The 17,442-nt window shown below is 35.2% G+C and overlaps 2 protein-coding genes across 2 annotated transcripts; both read right to left on the reverse strand.

The window, feature by feature from the left end:
* Positions 1 to 2,962: 2,962 nt before the first annotated feature.
* On the reverse strand, positions 2,963 to 5,201 carry LOC145600821 (uncharacterized). The gene is made up of 3 exons (XM_081656683.1): positions 4,828 to 5,201; positions 4,706 to 4,780; positions 2,963 to 3,008 (listed from the first exon to the last, which is right to left on the reverse strand). The coding sequence occupies exons 1-3, from the start codon at positions 5,199 to 5,201 to the stop codon at positions 2,963 to 2,965; spliced, it is 495 nt and encodes a 164-aa protein (XP_081512809.1).
* A 6,207-nt stretch (positions 5,202 to 11,408) lies between these two features.
* Positions 11,409 to 12,854, reverse strand: LOC145601826 (uncharacterized). Its single transcript, XM_081657902.1, has one exon. It carries the CDS (start codon positions 12,694 to 12,696, stop codon positions 11,602 to 11,604), a length of 1,095 nt encoding a protein of 364 aa, XP_081514028.1. The 5' UTR covers positions 12,697 to 12,854; the 3' UTR covers positions 11,409 to 11,601.
* Between the last annotated feature and the right edge of the window lie 4,588 nt (positions 12,855 to 17,442).

The raw sequence follows: 17,442 nt of genomic DNA on the forward strand, positions 1-17,442 counted from the left end.
TGATCAACTTCAAGACCTAGAAAGTATCTTAAGGCACCTAAGTCTTTCATATGAAAATGAGAGGAGAGAAAGGCTTTCAAAGCACTAATTTCAGTGCTGTCATTGCCAGTAATAAGAAGATCATCAACGTAAATAAGAACAGCAGTAAAAGAACTGCCTTTAGGCTTAGTGAAAAGACTGTAATCAGACTTGGACTGTTTGTATCCAAAAGATTCAAGAGAAGAAGACAGTTTCATGAACCACTGTCTAGGGGCCTGTTTAAGACCATACAGGGATTTAGTCAATTTGCAAACTAAGTGAGGATGCTTGGGTGGTGTATTACCATGAGGATCAACACTGATCCTGGAACCAAAACCACTGTAACCTTGGGGAAGTGACATGTAAAGATCTTCAGTTAAGTCACCATGCAAAAATGCATTGGTTACATCCATTTGGGATGTGAACCAGCCTTTCATAGCAGCCACAGCTAGTAAGGTCCTGACAGTTGTCATCTTGGCAACAAGGGAAAAAGTCTCACCATAGTCTAGACCAAACTGTTGTCTGCAACCCAAAACCACAATTCTAGCCTTGTGTTTCTCAATTTCCCCATTGGATTTATATTTTGTTTTATAAATCCACTTGCAACCTATCACCCTTTTGCCTTCAGGAAGAGTAGTAACCAACCAAGTGCCATTTTTCTCACATTGATCAATCTCTTGGTTCATAGCAGAAACCCAATTAGAACTAGTTACAGCATGCTTATACTGAACAGGATCTTGACTGTTGTTAAGAGAAGACATGAAACAATGAAAATTCATCAGAAATTTCCTGAGCAGCAAGATTAGAGGTTTGCAGATCAGGTTTTTTCTTTGGTTGAATGTAATCCTTAGCCCAAAAAGGTGGCTTAGAAATTCTGGAACTGTGTCTGGTGTGAATATCACTATCAAGTGACTGAGGAATAGAAAGAGAAGCAGGATTAGGATTTTGAGTGTTTTGAGAGGTAGGAACAGAAGGGATTGAAGAAGAGATAGGCTGAGGTGGAGAGGGTGGGGGTGAGATATGAGCAGTGTCATTGGCAAGACTGAGTTCAGAAAAATCATCCATATATGCAGCATTGAAATTATCTTTATTTGAGAGAACTGGAGGAACTGGTTGCATATAATGCTCAAGGGATGACAATTGAAATGGGAATATAGTTTCATTGAAAGTGACATCTCTTGAGACAAAAATCTTTTTAGACTTTATGTCAAGAAGCCTATAGCCTTTTTGAGTAGCAGGGTAACCCAAGAAAACACATGGTATTCCCCTAGGCTGGAATTTATCAAGGATTGCACTAGGATTAGCTGCAAAAGCAAGACACCCAAAGACCCTAAGATATGAGTAATCTGGGACAGTATTGTGCAGCATTTCAAATGGTGTTTTATTCTGAAGAACAGGAGTGGGAAGCATGTTAATCAAATGCACAGCAGTCATTACACACTCTCCCCAGTAAGATAGAGCTAGCCCTGCTTGAAACCTTATAGCTCTGAAAATTTCAAGAATGTGTCTATGTTTTCTCTCTACTCTAGCATTTTGTTGTGGTCTGTCCACACAAGATGTTTGATGAATGATCCCAAGACTTGCAAAAAACTCTTGACAAAACTGATCATGAAATTCCAGAGCATTATCTGATCTCAAGAACTTAATCTTTAGATTGAAATGTGTCTCAGCATATTTAGAAAATTCCCTGAGTTTAGAAAGAGATTCTGATTTTTGCTGTAAAAGATAAATCCATGTAGCTCTGGTGTAATCATCAACAATTGTCAAGAAATATCTGTACTTCCCCCTTGTACACACCTTGTAAGGTCCCCAAATGTCCATGTGAATCAATTCAAAAGCTTGGGAAGCTCTAGAAGAACTCAGGTTAAAAGGCAGTTTAGTGAACTTTGCCATTGGACAGGTGACACACACTTGACTATTCTCAGTGATAGTCTTGTTAACACATGGAATATGCTTGAGCTTGCCTAAAGAGGCATGCCCAAGTCTATGATGCCAGACTGCAAAAGGCACTTCAGCAGAATTGGAGTGAGCATTTAAGCATGATTGAGAAGATACAGAAGATTGAGAGATAAGATCAGGTGCAAAAGAAGAAGAAGAGAGATAGTACAATCCATTTCTAGCCTGTCCAATGCCTCTCACCTGTTTAGAAATAGCATCTTTGATAATACAGTGAGTATTGCTGAAAGAAACTTCACACTGGGAATCCTGCATCAGTTTATGAACTGAAAGAAGATTGTGCCTAAAATTTGGCACAACCAAGACATTCTTCAAAGAAAGAGAGTTAGGGAGCTCAACAGTTTCAATATGAGAAACCTGAGATTTAGCACCTGTGGGAAGATTAATTGTAAGAGCTTGCTGGCAAATTCTGGGATTAGTAACAGAGTGCAGAGAGGAAGTCATATGATCCGAGGCTCCTGAGTCAACAATCCACTCAAGAGAATTAACATCAGCTGTGTTACAGGACACCATGCCTGAAAAACTTTGGTCCAATTCATCATCTGTATCATTTCCCTTTGCAGGCAAGGGAAGTTGCTTTAGCAGCTGTTGAAATTGCTGCTGAGTTAGTGTCACATTCCCAGGGCTTGGAGTAGCAAGTAAACCAGGGGTGTGAGCAACACCAGCCAGTTTGGGAGATGGCTTGCTCCATTTCTGGTCTTGAGGTCTATGCTGCACACCACCATTCTTGGACTTGTGGTGCCAGCTGGGATAACCCACAACCTTCCAGCATTTGTCGGGTGTGTGACCCCTAATACCACACACTGAGCAACTAGCAGACCTTGAATCACCAGTATTGGGAGCCTGAATAACAGGATTTCCAGAATTTCTGGGATATCCAGAGTAACCTGAGTTTCTGCTGTACATAGCTGAAACATCCAAGTCAGGCTGAGAAGAGAGCAGCACCTCTCTTTGACTCTCCTCTTATTGCAACATTGAACAAGCACAATCAACAGTAGGAAGAGGAGTCAGCATGAGTAACTGACTTCTCATAGCTGCAAATTGCTCATCTAAACCATTCAAAAACTGGAACAATTTTTGCTCCTCTTGATACTTAGAAATTGCATTCAACAAGCACTACTAGAAAACTGTTGTTTTCCGACGGAAAAAATCCCTCGAAAACACCCTTTTTTCCGTCGGAAAAGGTGTTTCCGACGGAATTCCGTCGGAAACTGTCGTCGGAAAACCTTTCGTAGGAAAATCGACCTTTTCCGACGAAATTTCCGTCGGAAACACTTTTCCGACGAAAATTCCGACGGAATCATTTTGTCGGAATGCATTTTTGGGCACTAATAAAGTCCATCGGAAAATTCCGACGAACACAAATCCGTCGGAAAATTCCGACGGAATTTCCGTCGGAAACGGATTTTAAGAAATTAAAAAAAAAACACGCCACGCCACCAGGGGCGCGGCGCATCACCACCTCTAAACACCACCAACCCTAAGCCCAAACCACCACTCCCTAAACTAACCAAGATCCATCCACCACCACCACCAAACCCTAACCCAGACCCACCCAAATCACCCAGATTCACCAACCACCAGCACCGCACCACCACTCCCCAGCCTTCCCCAGCCTTACCCTAACCGCCCAGACCCACCCAAATCACCCAGATTCACCAACCACCACCACCGTACCACCACTCCCCAGCCTTCCCCAGCCTTACCCTAACCGCACCACCACTCCCCCTTACCCAACACAGACCCACCCCCTAATCCTAAACGACCATTTCCACCACCCTAACCCACCCAAATCAATATCTAACACCAAAACAAACCCAGATCTACAACAAATCCGGCCGTACCACCACCAGAAAAAACCACCACCATCGCAAAAAACCACGAATTTCAACCAAAAAACAAATAAAACCCACGAATTTCAACCAACAACCAAAAAAACGAAAAACAAAAAAAAATTGAAACCAAAAAACATACCTTACCAACCGAAGCTTCCAATTTCAACCCGTATTTGGTTTAATACGGCTAAATTCGACCCTGAAACCTCTAGATCTAGAGGTTTCAGGCTCGAATTTGGCCGTATAAACCATTAATAATACTCCGTATGAAATAGCAAGATAACACCGTTAATATAGGCTCGAAATAGCAAGGTTTCACGGCGACGGTGAGAATTGAGCAAGAGGAGGCGGAAAGAAGATGAGGAGAAAATAAAAATAAAAATAAAAGAAAAAGGGAGAGAGGAGAACGGAGAACTGAGGAAGAGGAGAGAAGAGAGAGCTGAGAAGTGAGGAGAGGAGAGGAGAGAGAGAAGAGAGGCGGAGTGAGGAGAAGAGAGGCGGAGTGAGATAGAAGAGAGGAGAGAGAAAGAGTAGGTTGAATATATATGGTGGGAGGGGCGCCCATTTAATTAGGGTTTGGGGTTTTTTTTTTTTTTTTTTTTAAAAAAAAAATTAATTTCCGTCGGAAACTTATAATATTCCGTCGGAAATTTTGCGACGGAATATAATTCCGTCGGAAATTTTAATTTCCGACCAAATATTCCGTCGGAAATTTCCTACGAAATAAAATCCGTCGGAAAACACTTACTTTACGACGGATTTTCGACGGAAATTCCAAATTCGTCGCAAATTTCCTACGGAAAAAAAATCCGTCGGAAATTAGTGTTTTTCGACGGATTTTCATGTCTGTCGGAACCGTTCCGTCGGAATTAGACCTTTTTCTAGTAGTGAAGGACCTGATCTCAGCAGTTGACTCAGTGACAACAGGCAATGAATTCATGGCATCAATTTCTTCCCAAAGACTAGACATACTAGTAAAATAGACATTCACAGAGCTACCATTTTGCTTGAGTTATACAGATCCTTATTCAACTTATATTTCCTAGAGCCATTAGTAAGAGAAAAACGTCTCTCAAGTTGAACCCAAGTTTCTCTAGCAGTATTGACAAATAAAACAGATTTTTTAATTGTATCTGATAAACAAGCATGAATCCAGGATATTACCATTGCATTGCAGGTATCCCATTGATCTGCCTTCACTGAATCAGTTGCATAAGTTGATCGATGAACAATTCCATTAACAAAACCAAGCTTCTTTTTAGCAGAAAGTGCAATCTCCATTGAGCGTTTCCAAGATCTGTAATCAGCAGAGCCAGTGAGCTTTGCAACACTGATGGAATAAGAGCCATCATTAGGGTGTAAATACAACACACTACTAGGATCAGCTGCCATTAGAAGAAAAAAAAAGAAGGGAGTAAAACTAGAACTGGAAAGAAAGAATAGAAAGAGAAAAGAAAGATATGAGAAGAAGAAAAAGAAGAAAAACAGCTGAAAAATGAACAAATGGGAATGATAATCTTCTGCTGCTAATCAATCTCGATGTTGCATCATAGCTCTGATACCATGATGACTAAAACAACAGCAAGATGCAAGAGGATAAGTAGAAAATAATTTGCAGAAGAAAATAACTGATCATTCTCATTGCCATAAACTGAGCACAGTACACATGATTATATATATACAATAAGACAAAGATCAACTTTAGGGAAAAATAACTAGAATCAGTGAATAACGGCTAAGATTCCCTTTTAGGAATGATGCAGAGCACTTGACAGACTAAGTAGCTGGCACAAAGGAGCTGGCAAAACTAATTTGATGCTCTTGACAGAATTACCAAGATACCCTGCCTCATTAAAGTGAGATAAAAAAAAAATGAATTAGCTAGCGGGGGATCAAGAATAATGAATCTCACGAACAATTTACAATTATTACTGTAACATAGTTTAACACAGTAAAACCATAGCATATCTTGCAAGAATACAGGAGAACAATATAATGCAAGTTATGCAACAACTAACTCACATTGAAGAGAATGGACCATGCATATAATGTAACAAGTACATACGTAGTAAAAAAAAAAAAAAAAAAAAGAATAATGGAGTATATTATTATTACGCAATGCATATAAGTCAAAAAAGAGTCATGCAGTGAAACAAAAATGCATGAAAAAGGAAGGGAATCATTGCATCACCCTTTCAGGTGGTAAGACAATATACAACATTTATAAGGCAATACACATAAAAACAAGCTAATTTAGCCTAGTGTACGTACGTGTAACGTGTATGATATATATATATATATATATATATATATATATATATATATATATATATATATATATATATATATATATATATATATATAATGGGGGACATAAAATACAGATGCACAGCACCTGAAAGGCTGATTATTAGTGTGATCATGCATGTGTGTGGCATTGTTACTGTCGTCCTCTTTCGTTGCCCGTGGCCCTCAGATGCCCCTGAATCATGCACATTAAGATATTACTAGCTTAGAGCCTTAGAGTATGTAGTGCACTAGTGCATACTTATTTTCTTCCACCATCATTGTACCACAAATATATTTGGTCCATTATTATGGTACTCCCTTCGACCCGTTGCTCTAAGTTTGCCCCACAGCTAGGCTCAGCTTGACAAATTTCGTATTATAGCCTGTGGAACCGTGGAGTTGCCCTAGTCATTTTCTAGCTAGTCGAGAAAATAGACTGAAGAAACTGGGGTAAACTTAAAGGGACGAAAGGAGTATGTTTTTGTTGTTAATGTAGTCTTTATTTCATATTCGTTATGTCCTTTATTTGAGGTGATGAAAGCATGTGAAGTCATGACAGGTATCATGATTTATGAGAGAGTAATGGTAAGTGCATTATAATTATCAGGTGCACGGGTGGCATTTGCAGATGCTCTACTACTTGATGGAAAACTGTTGCTTCCCTCTTACAATACATTGAATCATCTCCCAATAAACTCTCATTTTCCGTGTATAAAGACAAAATTCAAAGGATTCCCTTAACTACGAAGTAGCTACTATAAGACTATATAGATGCATGTATACTCTGCATGCATGAGTGTATATCATACTACATATGCGGATCATTTTAAAATATTTGGCTATAGTACGGAGTATATCTTAAGATTCTTAACACCCAATTATGAGTTATGGTCACTTTTAAGAAACCCTAGATACATATTGAGCTAGTATTTAAGCAGGCTAGGGTACCCCTCACCCTCGAAAGGAGCCGACCTTGCATGCTAACCTGAGCTAGGTGTTGTGTGCGAGGTTACAGTATAATATAACACCTTTTCTTTACCTAAACGAAACATTAATACGATATATAATTGAATAGTGCAGTATTATAAGTTAGGATAGTTAATTATGAAGATTTTTCATAAGAAATTTTTTAAAATTAAGTTTACTTTTAAAATACATTTTAATTCATCATAATGGAACGTAACTCATCACTACGTACTCCTATTACAAAATTGAAATTTTATTTTGAAAGAAAAAAAAATGCAATTTAACTCATCATAAAAAAATGCAATTTAACTCATCATAATATATAACTTGATCAGTTTTCAAAAAATATATATATATACTCCCTTCGTTTTTAAATACTTGCTCCATTTCTCTTGGACACGCATGCCGATGCTAATCTTTGATCACTAATATATTTTATAATCAATAAGTATAAATTCTAACAATTGAAAATTAATAATCTAATCATTGAGATGATTCCAACAAGTACCCACAAGACTATATTTTTTCTTATGTATAAATTACAAACATTAGTCAAAGTAAGACAAATGAATAGTGCAAAAAATAGAAATGGAACAAATATTTAAAAACGGAGGGATTATAACTTAATCACTGCATAATCCAATCTTAATAATAAAACATTGATTTGAGTTCTATATTGATCAATTCCTGACTTGCTAAAAATTAAATTGGAATAACTATTTATTTTTTAAATATTATTATAAGAGAGGTCCTAAGCTAATTCCGAAACCACGGCTAATATCATAGAATTGAAGTTACATGATTATTAATTTGGAGGAGACGAATTTGTCTTAATTGAATTGTACTATATGATCATAAAATTTTCATTATTATGTTGTACATTGAGTAATGAGTAGTAGCAAGACAATATCTTAATTTATCTAATATTTCAAGATAATTTTATGTACTTATTATAATGGCCGAAAATAATTAATCATAAAGTATTTATTCAAGTTTATATATATGCAATAGATCAGATATGCATTATGGAGTATGGACAGTTATTATGGGCAGTGGAAACTTAATATTTTTATACGATTGATAATTTGATATGATAGAATGTATAATGTGTTGAGTAGCTATGCTACATAATGGAGAGCCACTAAATTGTCAAATCAACATAATAAAATTGTGCGCATAAAGCTCATAAAAAGCTCGAGTTTTTGGCCATTTCTCACTTACCATCGGCTAAATAGGTCACATTAGGTTAAGCAAAAATGATTATATTTGGAAAATCTAGTGTCTAATTATGTTCAAACATGAAATAATTTGTCTAAATATGGAATGCTTACTTTTTATATTCTTGATAGGACGGGACTGCAACCCTACAACTATGCAATGTTAGATATTTTAGTTTATACTAGTGAAAGAGAAATCACCGACATATAAATTAATACTACTTTTAAATACTATTTCACTCAATTATTTATTAAAGCTTGTCGATGTATAAATTTGATCATCAATAATTTTAATTCTTAATAAATAAAAATTTGATATTATGGTGCGGAGTAGTACTTACAAAGACGCCGATTTTAACAAAAGTAGTCCTTACATAAAACTCACAAAAGTCGATCAAATAAAGGGATGTGAATAGTGTAAAAGTTAAATTAGGACAAGTAAAAAATATATATATAAGTGACAATAATTTATTTATATCTTTATTTTATTTTTTTTTTGGACAGAAAACAACAAACATTACTCATGTAAACAAGCTTTTTTTTAATATTTTTTTAATATTTTTTTTTTGAAGAAAACAAGATTTATTTTGTATGTATTAATTATTTGATAACTTATTATTCACAAAATTTCAGCAGCTATTATCCTCACATAAACCCATTAAAACCCTCCCCCTGCTAACCCCAGGAACTCGCCGGGGTTCCGGTGCCGCGGCCGAACTCCGGCGAGCCTCCTCCTCCTTTTATCTTCTTCTTGTCCTTTCTTCTCCCCTTTCCCCTCCCCCCTCGAGCATCTTCTTTAGTTAACCTCCATAACGCTCCCGTCAACCCCTCGGCCTTTTGCTGTCGCCGGAGTTTGGCCGTGGCTCCGGTAATCCGGCGAGCCTCCTCTCCTTGTTTTCTTCTTCTCGTCCTTTTTTCTCCCTTTCCCCCTCTTCTATTGGAAGTCTTTAATTCTCACACTACAAAAACCGAAGCCCTCACCTTCCCAAGTTTCTTCTAGTTTGAAGGTGTTTGGGTGAGCTTTCCCTCTTAAAGAAGGTTCGAGAGCAGTAAGTTCGAACGCCGACTCCGCCCCTTCCCCACCTTAGCGTGCGTGGAAGGATATCGTTTTTAAGGGTCTCCCCGTCAGTGAAACAAGGCCTAAGGACTAGGCCTAACGCCGCCGTCATTGGTTATCGGTAAATTTGACCGTGACGGAAACGGTAAAGTTAGGGTTAGGGTTTCGTGGGTCCTTGCGCTGGAGGGTTAGGCCTAACGCCGCCGTCAAGAGAAGTTCGTGACGGAAACGGTGAAGTTAGGGCTAGGGATCAAGGTTCCTTGTGTTCGTGGTCTCGGGTTTCTTGGTTTGAACGGTGCTCGTCGAAGGGTTTGTTCTCTTTCCTAAGTATGTTTTTTATTGGGATTTATCAGAGTTTACTTGTTTTAGTTTGTTTTATGGTAATTTTTAGCCTCCTTGGTTGTTTTCCGGGCTATTGAGTTGTTTTGGCTATAGTATTTTGGATGGTTGTGTGCAGAGGGAGTTAAGATCCTTTGTTAAGGATTGTGGTGTGGTTTTAGTGGTAAGAGAGTTTACAGGTTTGGTTGTTGGGGGTTTGAACAAGAAGTTGGCCTTGGCTAAGGTGAAGTGTGTGTTTTGTTGGAGTGGTATTGGTTTGGTTCCTTTCCCTTCGGTTGTAATGATTCTTTTGATCATTACTCTTGAAATTTGTTATCTGAAGCAGGCGCCTAAACTTTGTTTTGGGGTTTCTCGAGCCTCAACGTTGTCAAAGCTTTCTTGCCAACAAGGAAAGATATTGATTGGAAGGTCACTACTTCAAGTGACCCGTTTGAAGACCTTACTTGGTGATGAGTTGATCCCGCCAGGTAAGGATAAGCTAGCCATGGTCAAACAGTTTCGATCCTCTCCGTTGCTCTCCTTATGGTGTGTAGTATGTTTTTGCTCCTTGGTTTGTAAGGAGTCCCTTATCTGCAACATGTCCGGCCAATTCAAGTTTATTTCTATTTTTAATTTCAACAGTTGTTGTAAAGGCTTAAGTGTTAAAAGTCATGCTTTAAGGTTTAGTTCTTATTTTATATTTTGTAAACTCTGATTTTATAAATACATTTGCTATTGTCAAAAAAAAAAAAAAAAAAAAAAAAAAAAAAATTATCCTCACATAAATTGACCGTTCAAGATAGTTAAACGCTCTGTTATTTATATTTATATCAATCAAAAGTGTAAGTTGTATTCTATACCCCAATTCCCTAATAATTAATAATTACTCCATCTACTATTTGACTAATTTCGTGTTTCATTTTTAATTTAGCTTCAATATTAACGAAATTACAAATATCTTTAGCTTCTCTCTTGTTATATTGATAACTTAGATGGACTAAAAGGAAATGCTTTGATTTAATCGTCCAAAGTCGATCTTATCTACTGAATGAATTGCAATTACATTCATGTAATCATATGCATGGATTAATAATGAGTTATACAAGCAATTGAAAGATGAAAATTAGTGGAAAATGCTGAAGCTACTAATAATATATGTTGAAGGTATTATAAATTTATAATTGTAAGTGCCTAATCAACCCTTCTTATTACTAACAAAAGGTTTTGTGTGAGACCGGACTCACGTGAAACCGGGCTCAATAACAAAAGTCCAATAAAAAGGCGCGGTCTAACTAAACCCGATCGCGAGGCCCGCAACACCAAAAACATGATAGTGGACTCACGTGAGTCCGTCTCACCCAAAACTTTACCTATTACTAATTGATGGACTTGACTTTTCAAATCAATTGATCCTACATACGAGTAATTAAGCCATAATAATGGGATTTTATACAAGTTGTATTTAAGTGCCCTACATAACTAAGATTTTTTTAAAAAGAAATAATAAAAACATAATGTATATAATCTATTTATACTTGTACCATGTATATACTTATAATTTGCACAAAAAACACTTATTGCAAATTCCAATTGCTATTAATAAGTACGCGATACTATTTATCGATGTTATCAAAAAAAAAAAACTATTTATCGATGTATGTCTCTGATTAAGAGAGCATTTACATGTAATCATAGTATTAATCATAAAGTAAATAATCGACGAAAAGAATAGTAGAATTCAACTTGGAAACGTACACACAAATTCGCATACTCATATAATTCAATTGGATCAATCAATAATAAAAGTCAAAAACTTACATCAACACATACAATATAATGACCTTTCAACACAACTTGTTCATACCTCAATATATTCCCTTAATTATTGAAATTTGATCATCTACAAATAACATACCTAGTAATTAATAAGCTAGCTAGCTAGTTTCTAGCTAGAAGCATCTCCATGATCCACATTATTACTTGACCTTTCTTGATGAGGGTAGGATCCAATTATTGTACCCGGTATCACACCCCTCAACCCATTATTATTGAACCCTCCAAGCATCCCATATTGGCCTTCGTATCCGCCACCGCCCACCACCGGATGCCCGGCCAAAAACCCCGTTGGTGTATTAGTATTCGTATTATTATTATTATTATTAACAAAATTCATAAAATGTAACCCACTTGACATTGTCCCGTTACCATTACTACTGGTACTAGGATAAGGCCACGTCGTAGTAGTACTATTATTTCCGGACCCTGGTCCATGACCCGACGACCCAAGCCCGACATTCAATGACCGATCCGGATCCTCATCATTATTATCATCACCATCATCATCATCATCATCGTCATCATGACCGCGTTTGTTACCATGACACGTGTCAGCATCCCCACTAGGGTGTTGTAAATTCAACATTGTGGATGAATTAGTAGAGGATAATTCCAACCCACTATTAGGGAACAAATTAATCTGACGGCTAGAATTACTCAACTGATCACCAGCGTTGATCATCAACATGTTAGAAAATCCCATCCAATTAGAAGGACTAACGTAGAAATTATTACCAAAATAATTACTATTATTAAACCCAACCGGCCTCGTATGTGAACCCGCAGAAACGGTCGAACCGGAACGACGAACCGATAGACTAAGGGAAGTAAAATTAGCTGGAATGGTTCCGGTTCCGGTCGCAGCAATAACAGACGGTTCAGCCTGTTGTAAAAGCCACTCAATAGTTTCACCATCAGACCGGTGTCCCAGCTCCCGGGTTAGCTGAAAAACCCGGGCGGCACACTGAGCTGGCATCCGAATCCGCCTCCCTCGACCATCCACCTTAGTGTGTCGGTCCTTCGAAGAGGTTCGCTTCGGGGCCGGTTTCTTTGGCCCCGAAGGCGAACCACTTTGAAGGACAGTAGTATTAGTAGTAGTATGATCAGGATTTTCTATAGAGTCGAGTTTGTTAATATTGTGTGTACCACTACTAGTAAGAAGGTGAAGTGGGAAGGTGGAGTTTTGGTGGAGATCATCTTCCATGGTTTTTTAAAAAAATCAAAGTTATGATTTATTTTAGGAGAAAAAAAGGGGGAAATTTTGATATTTGGGTGGAGTTTGTAGACCCTCCAAATTGATGGGTGGGACTGGGGTTTTATTTTTAGGTTTTTTTAGGAGAGAGAAAATGAAGAAGTTTGGAGAATTTGATGATGAATATCAAGGGATAAATAATATTGAAGGGAGAAAGGTGGGAAAAATATTATTAGTTTTTTTTTTTTTTTTTTTTTTAAAAAAAAAAAAAAAAATTTTGTTAAAAATAAAAATTGGTTAGAAAATTGTGAGTAAGTGAGTGAAGTGGAGTGTGGAATAGTATTATAATAAGTGGAGTAGATATTGTTACATACTGTAATCACCTGAAGTAGGTTTTGTATTTAGCATGTTGCAGCATGCACAGGTGATCATAGGAAATGGGAACATGTTACATGTATGTATAAAATTATAATAATACTCCATAGTATAGACTTACCTAAAGTATATTATCTTGAATTAAATACCAAAGTACTCTGTATATTCTATTCTATTCTATTTTGGGAGGGGATTGGAGGTGAGTAAGCTCCATACCAAGGATACCAATAATTTTATACAATCATGCAAATTATAGCTTAATTGTATGTAGTGAACTCTGAGGTAACTCAATAACTCATGTATGTAGGTAACAATATAACCATTTGATTTACACTTTGTTCGATCGTCTCAAAATAATAATTACACCTATTCTGTTTTAATTTAGATGTGTAGTCCACTAGTCCAATAATACCAATTAATCAAAACACTTCTACCGCTAACTAATTTTGGCGGATTGTGCTTCACCATGCTGAATGCATGCAATTCCGACGTGCCTAGAGGCCAAAGTTTGGCAATCCGTCCAGGTGACAGTGTGCACAATTAGGGCTTCCTTCTTAATTCACCGGCGAAGCTTCATTATTTGTATTTTCATTTCTTTTATTTTGAAGACTTGTCTCTTCGATCACCTGAAACAAGAAGATTTGGTATGATTTTAATAAAGTCTAATCTGGTCTCATCTGAATTTTTATTATCTGATTTGGTTTGATCTGATTTAATAATTTGAGTAAACTTTGACCGCAATTTAATACTAATCTATCAAGAAAAATATCATCAAAATGGATCTTGTTATATTCGTATGATCTCTTTATAAACTTTTCAAATATGTAATTTTCATAATTTTTTGTAATACACAATTAACGATACTTAGCAATATATAAATGATAATTAAAAGTTCTGATTAGGTCTGATCTGAATGTTTATGATCTGCGATATGAATTTATTAAAAAATAAGTAATAAGTACCTGCAATAAGCTGAAAAGAACATGTCATGAGTATGATTTGATCCACATTATTTTAGCTATTCTTTTTATACCTTTTCTAGCCCTACTTTCTTTATTATTTTATTTTTTTAACGACATTGTACTACAAGTCTACAAATACTAATTCAATTTATTATTCTTCCAATAATTACCGATGAAAAGAGGAGTGTAATTTTATTTTTTTCAAAACAGATAGTGTACCAGTTAATTAAGTTAGATATAGTTCTTTAAGATACTTTACAAATTACAATAGTCATAATAGTAATTATCAAGTCGGTAACCACATTCATTATGATAATATGATAGGCCACTATCAATCTTATTCATTTGTAATATGAAAGGTAAGCCAAAGATAAGTCCACATATATCAAAACAAGTTTAGCTAGCTATTCATGCCGATAAGAGGTTGCTTTTATCATGCGTAAAATGTTGGGTCGTCATTAAATCAAATGGAGTGGTAAAGGAGTCTAGTGATTGATCAAGTTTAACTAAGCAATTTATGATATGGTAAAGGAGTCTAGGGTTTCTAGGTCTTCACCTAGCACGTAATGGAATAACAAGCTACCTCTTTTTAATTTAACTCATATTACAAAATTTAATCACTTTATATAAGAGAATGTCTGTTAGAGGACCAACTCAACCAAGAGTTTAAGCTGATGGTTGAGGCCCAAAAATATGTTTTATAATCTATCAATATCTACACACTAATTAAAAATTAAATGACCCAACTCTCATTAACAGGTGAATCGACTTTCTCCCATTTCATCAATCACTACTACATACCCAAAATTAAGTACGAGTAATTAATTAAATGATACATTAGAAAAAGGACATACTAACTAGATCAACTATAGGATCCGTATGTGGTTTATGGCCCAGACAAGACCCCTAAAATTCTTATTTAAACCCAACTTTGATCTCATTGGTTATGATGTTTGATGTTCTTAACCAAATCAACTATTAAGGTGGTATAATGACATACTAATGTTCGTTGCTCGGTTTAAGGACGCAACGTACAAGGATGTACTAATATTGTTTGTAATCCATTTAATTAATTTTAATCAATTAATTAAAGACCAACAAATCAGAGTATTTCAACTTTCTATGAATTTCTCATGCCTTGAATCATTCATCCATTGATACATAAAACTTATATATAATCTAGTGGTAATTAAGAAAAAAATTTCTATAGTCTTACACCATTTCTCTTGTCGTCACAAACTTTTAAAAAAAAAAAAATGTACATATATATTTAGAAACAATATTTTTCAAAATTGTAACTAACTAAGGTAATTGACAATTATCGTAACAACTTTATTGGACGGAGAATTGTGGTTCCGATGATTCGCTCATGTCCATTCGGTGTTATGGACCATCCAAGTTTGCACAAGGAGAGGCTGCCAATCGTTCACTACCTTCCCATAAAAAATCTAATTTCTGGCTAATTGACTTGTCAAAAACCAATCATTAAATTGAAAATTGATAGTACATGATCCAAGCATGGACGATCAACATTTTTCTCAATAAAATAATTTGTTAGTTGAGCTGTATTTTCAATTACAGTGTTTTTATTTATTATTTTTTAAAAAAAAATTTATTTCCCCTCTATGTATACTATCATAATCTAGAAGATGTAGTGTTTTAATGTTTTATCCAAAAAGATAGAATTTTAAAACCTTATCAACATACTATATATAATGGCTTCTTCGTAGTACTTGGCTAATTATCAAGTAGCAATCATAAGATGTCAAATCTACTTTATTGAGGAAGTTCCAGTTAATCAATTTGATAAACAAAATTTGTTTATCGTTGTGAATCTTGCACAACAATTTCTTAGTCATTAATTAATACGTAAGTTGTTTAGTGGTTTTTTATAATAAAATAATATAAAATAAAAGTTGTTTAGTGTTTTCTCTTTCAATAAAATAAATTAAAAGTTGCATTCTTTAGTGTTATCCCTCCCATTGTATAAAAGCGTTCATTATCTTGACTAAATTTTACGGGAGCCAATCACGATAAATATTGAAAAACGTGTTATCTTTGATTTTCCATTAGGGCAAAACTAAGTGTATGTTTACATCACTTTACTTAGATATATAAAGTTACAACAATATGAATTTATTTAATTAATTTTGTTGGTATAGAGTGGTGGTGTTTAAATTTGAGATCGAGTTTCATTTAGACTTCATTGTCATTTATACAAATTAAACAATGTTACATTAGTTTTTTGTTACATCAATGTAATTTTTATCTGCATTTTCTTATTGTTAATTTTACAATGCAACTTGGTTATTATTTATACTTCTTTATCTCCTTATTAATTAACAATCTTTCCTACTTATTATTTTTTCACAATGCTACAATCTTTTCATTTCATATGTATAGTATCTAGTAATTGTTTATATACAAAATTAGACTCATTTTCATACCATACATCTCTCTTCATTTCACTATTAGTATGTGTTATCAGATAAAGTGGAATGAAATTTAAAATATGAGGGTGAATTATTTGATAGGGTAAGAAATTTGCATTCATTAGGCATTAGCTGATCGATTATTGGTTAACATACAGGAAGCATAAATTCATGTGAATTTCAAATTTATGGAAATTAAATTCCATATTAATTAAACTCATGGGAATAATATTCTAAAGTTGTTTAGTTAGTAATGAGGTAAAGTAATCTATATATAGGAATGTCTACAACCTACTAAGGGAGATTGGTTCAGTAAATTCAATTCCTACCTATTGTGGGAAATAGAGAGTGGAAATAATTCATAACAAGTTCCATATACCCTCTATTTCACCAAATTTCATTCAACTAAAGAACTCACCTACATTGCAATTTCTAAAAAATTACTTTTCTAGTTTAATGCATGTCAACCAAACAAGCAATAGATTTGAATTACATTTGATCAATCATGGTTATACTTTTACCAATCTTTGTGGGCCAAACTATTCATATATAGTTGTAAGGTAGAAAGATTAAAAGAAAATAAGTCATATTAAAACCAAAATCTCTACTAATGACATAAATCAAACTCATGAGTCATGACATATCAACATTAAGGTACAAATTGAAATCCTTACCAACTACGCGAGACAATAATATATGTGTGTTATTTTATATTTACCAAAATAACAAGAGACATACATGACAAAATGCTCTAAAAATTGGTGGATAGCATAAAGTTTAATAATAAAGACCTAAAAAATGAGAAAGCCATATCACGTGTCAAGCCAACTGTATGATGTATACAAATGCCGGTGATGATTGATGAAGATGGCTTACCAAACCAAACGGCCATCCTTTTCAAATTAATCATACAAAAAGCTATGTCGGAATGTTGGTGGTTGTTCATATTAACCATTTTCTTCTCCCTTTTTTCTTTTTATTTTGCGTTA

This window comes from Chenopodium album, chromosome 21 (assembly GCF_948465745.1).
Source record: "Chenopodium album chromosome 21, dcCheAlbu1.1, whole genome shotgun sequence".
NCBI lineage: Eukaryota > Viridiplantae > Streptophyta > Magnoliopsida > Caryophyllales > Amaranthaceae > Chenopodium > Chenopodium album.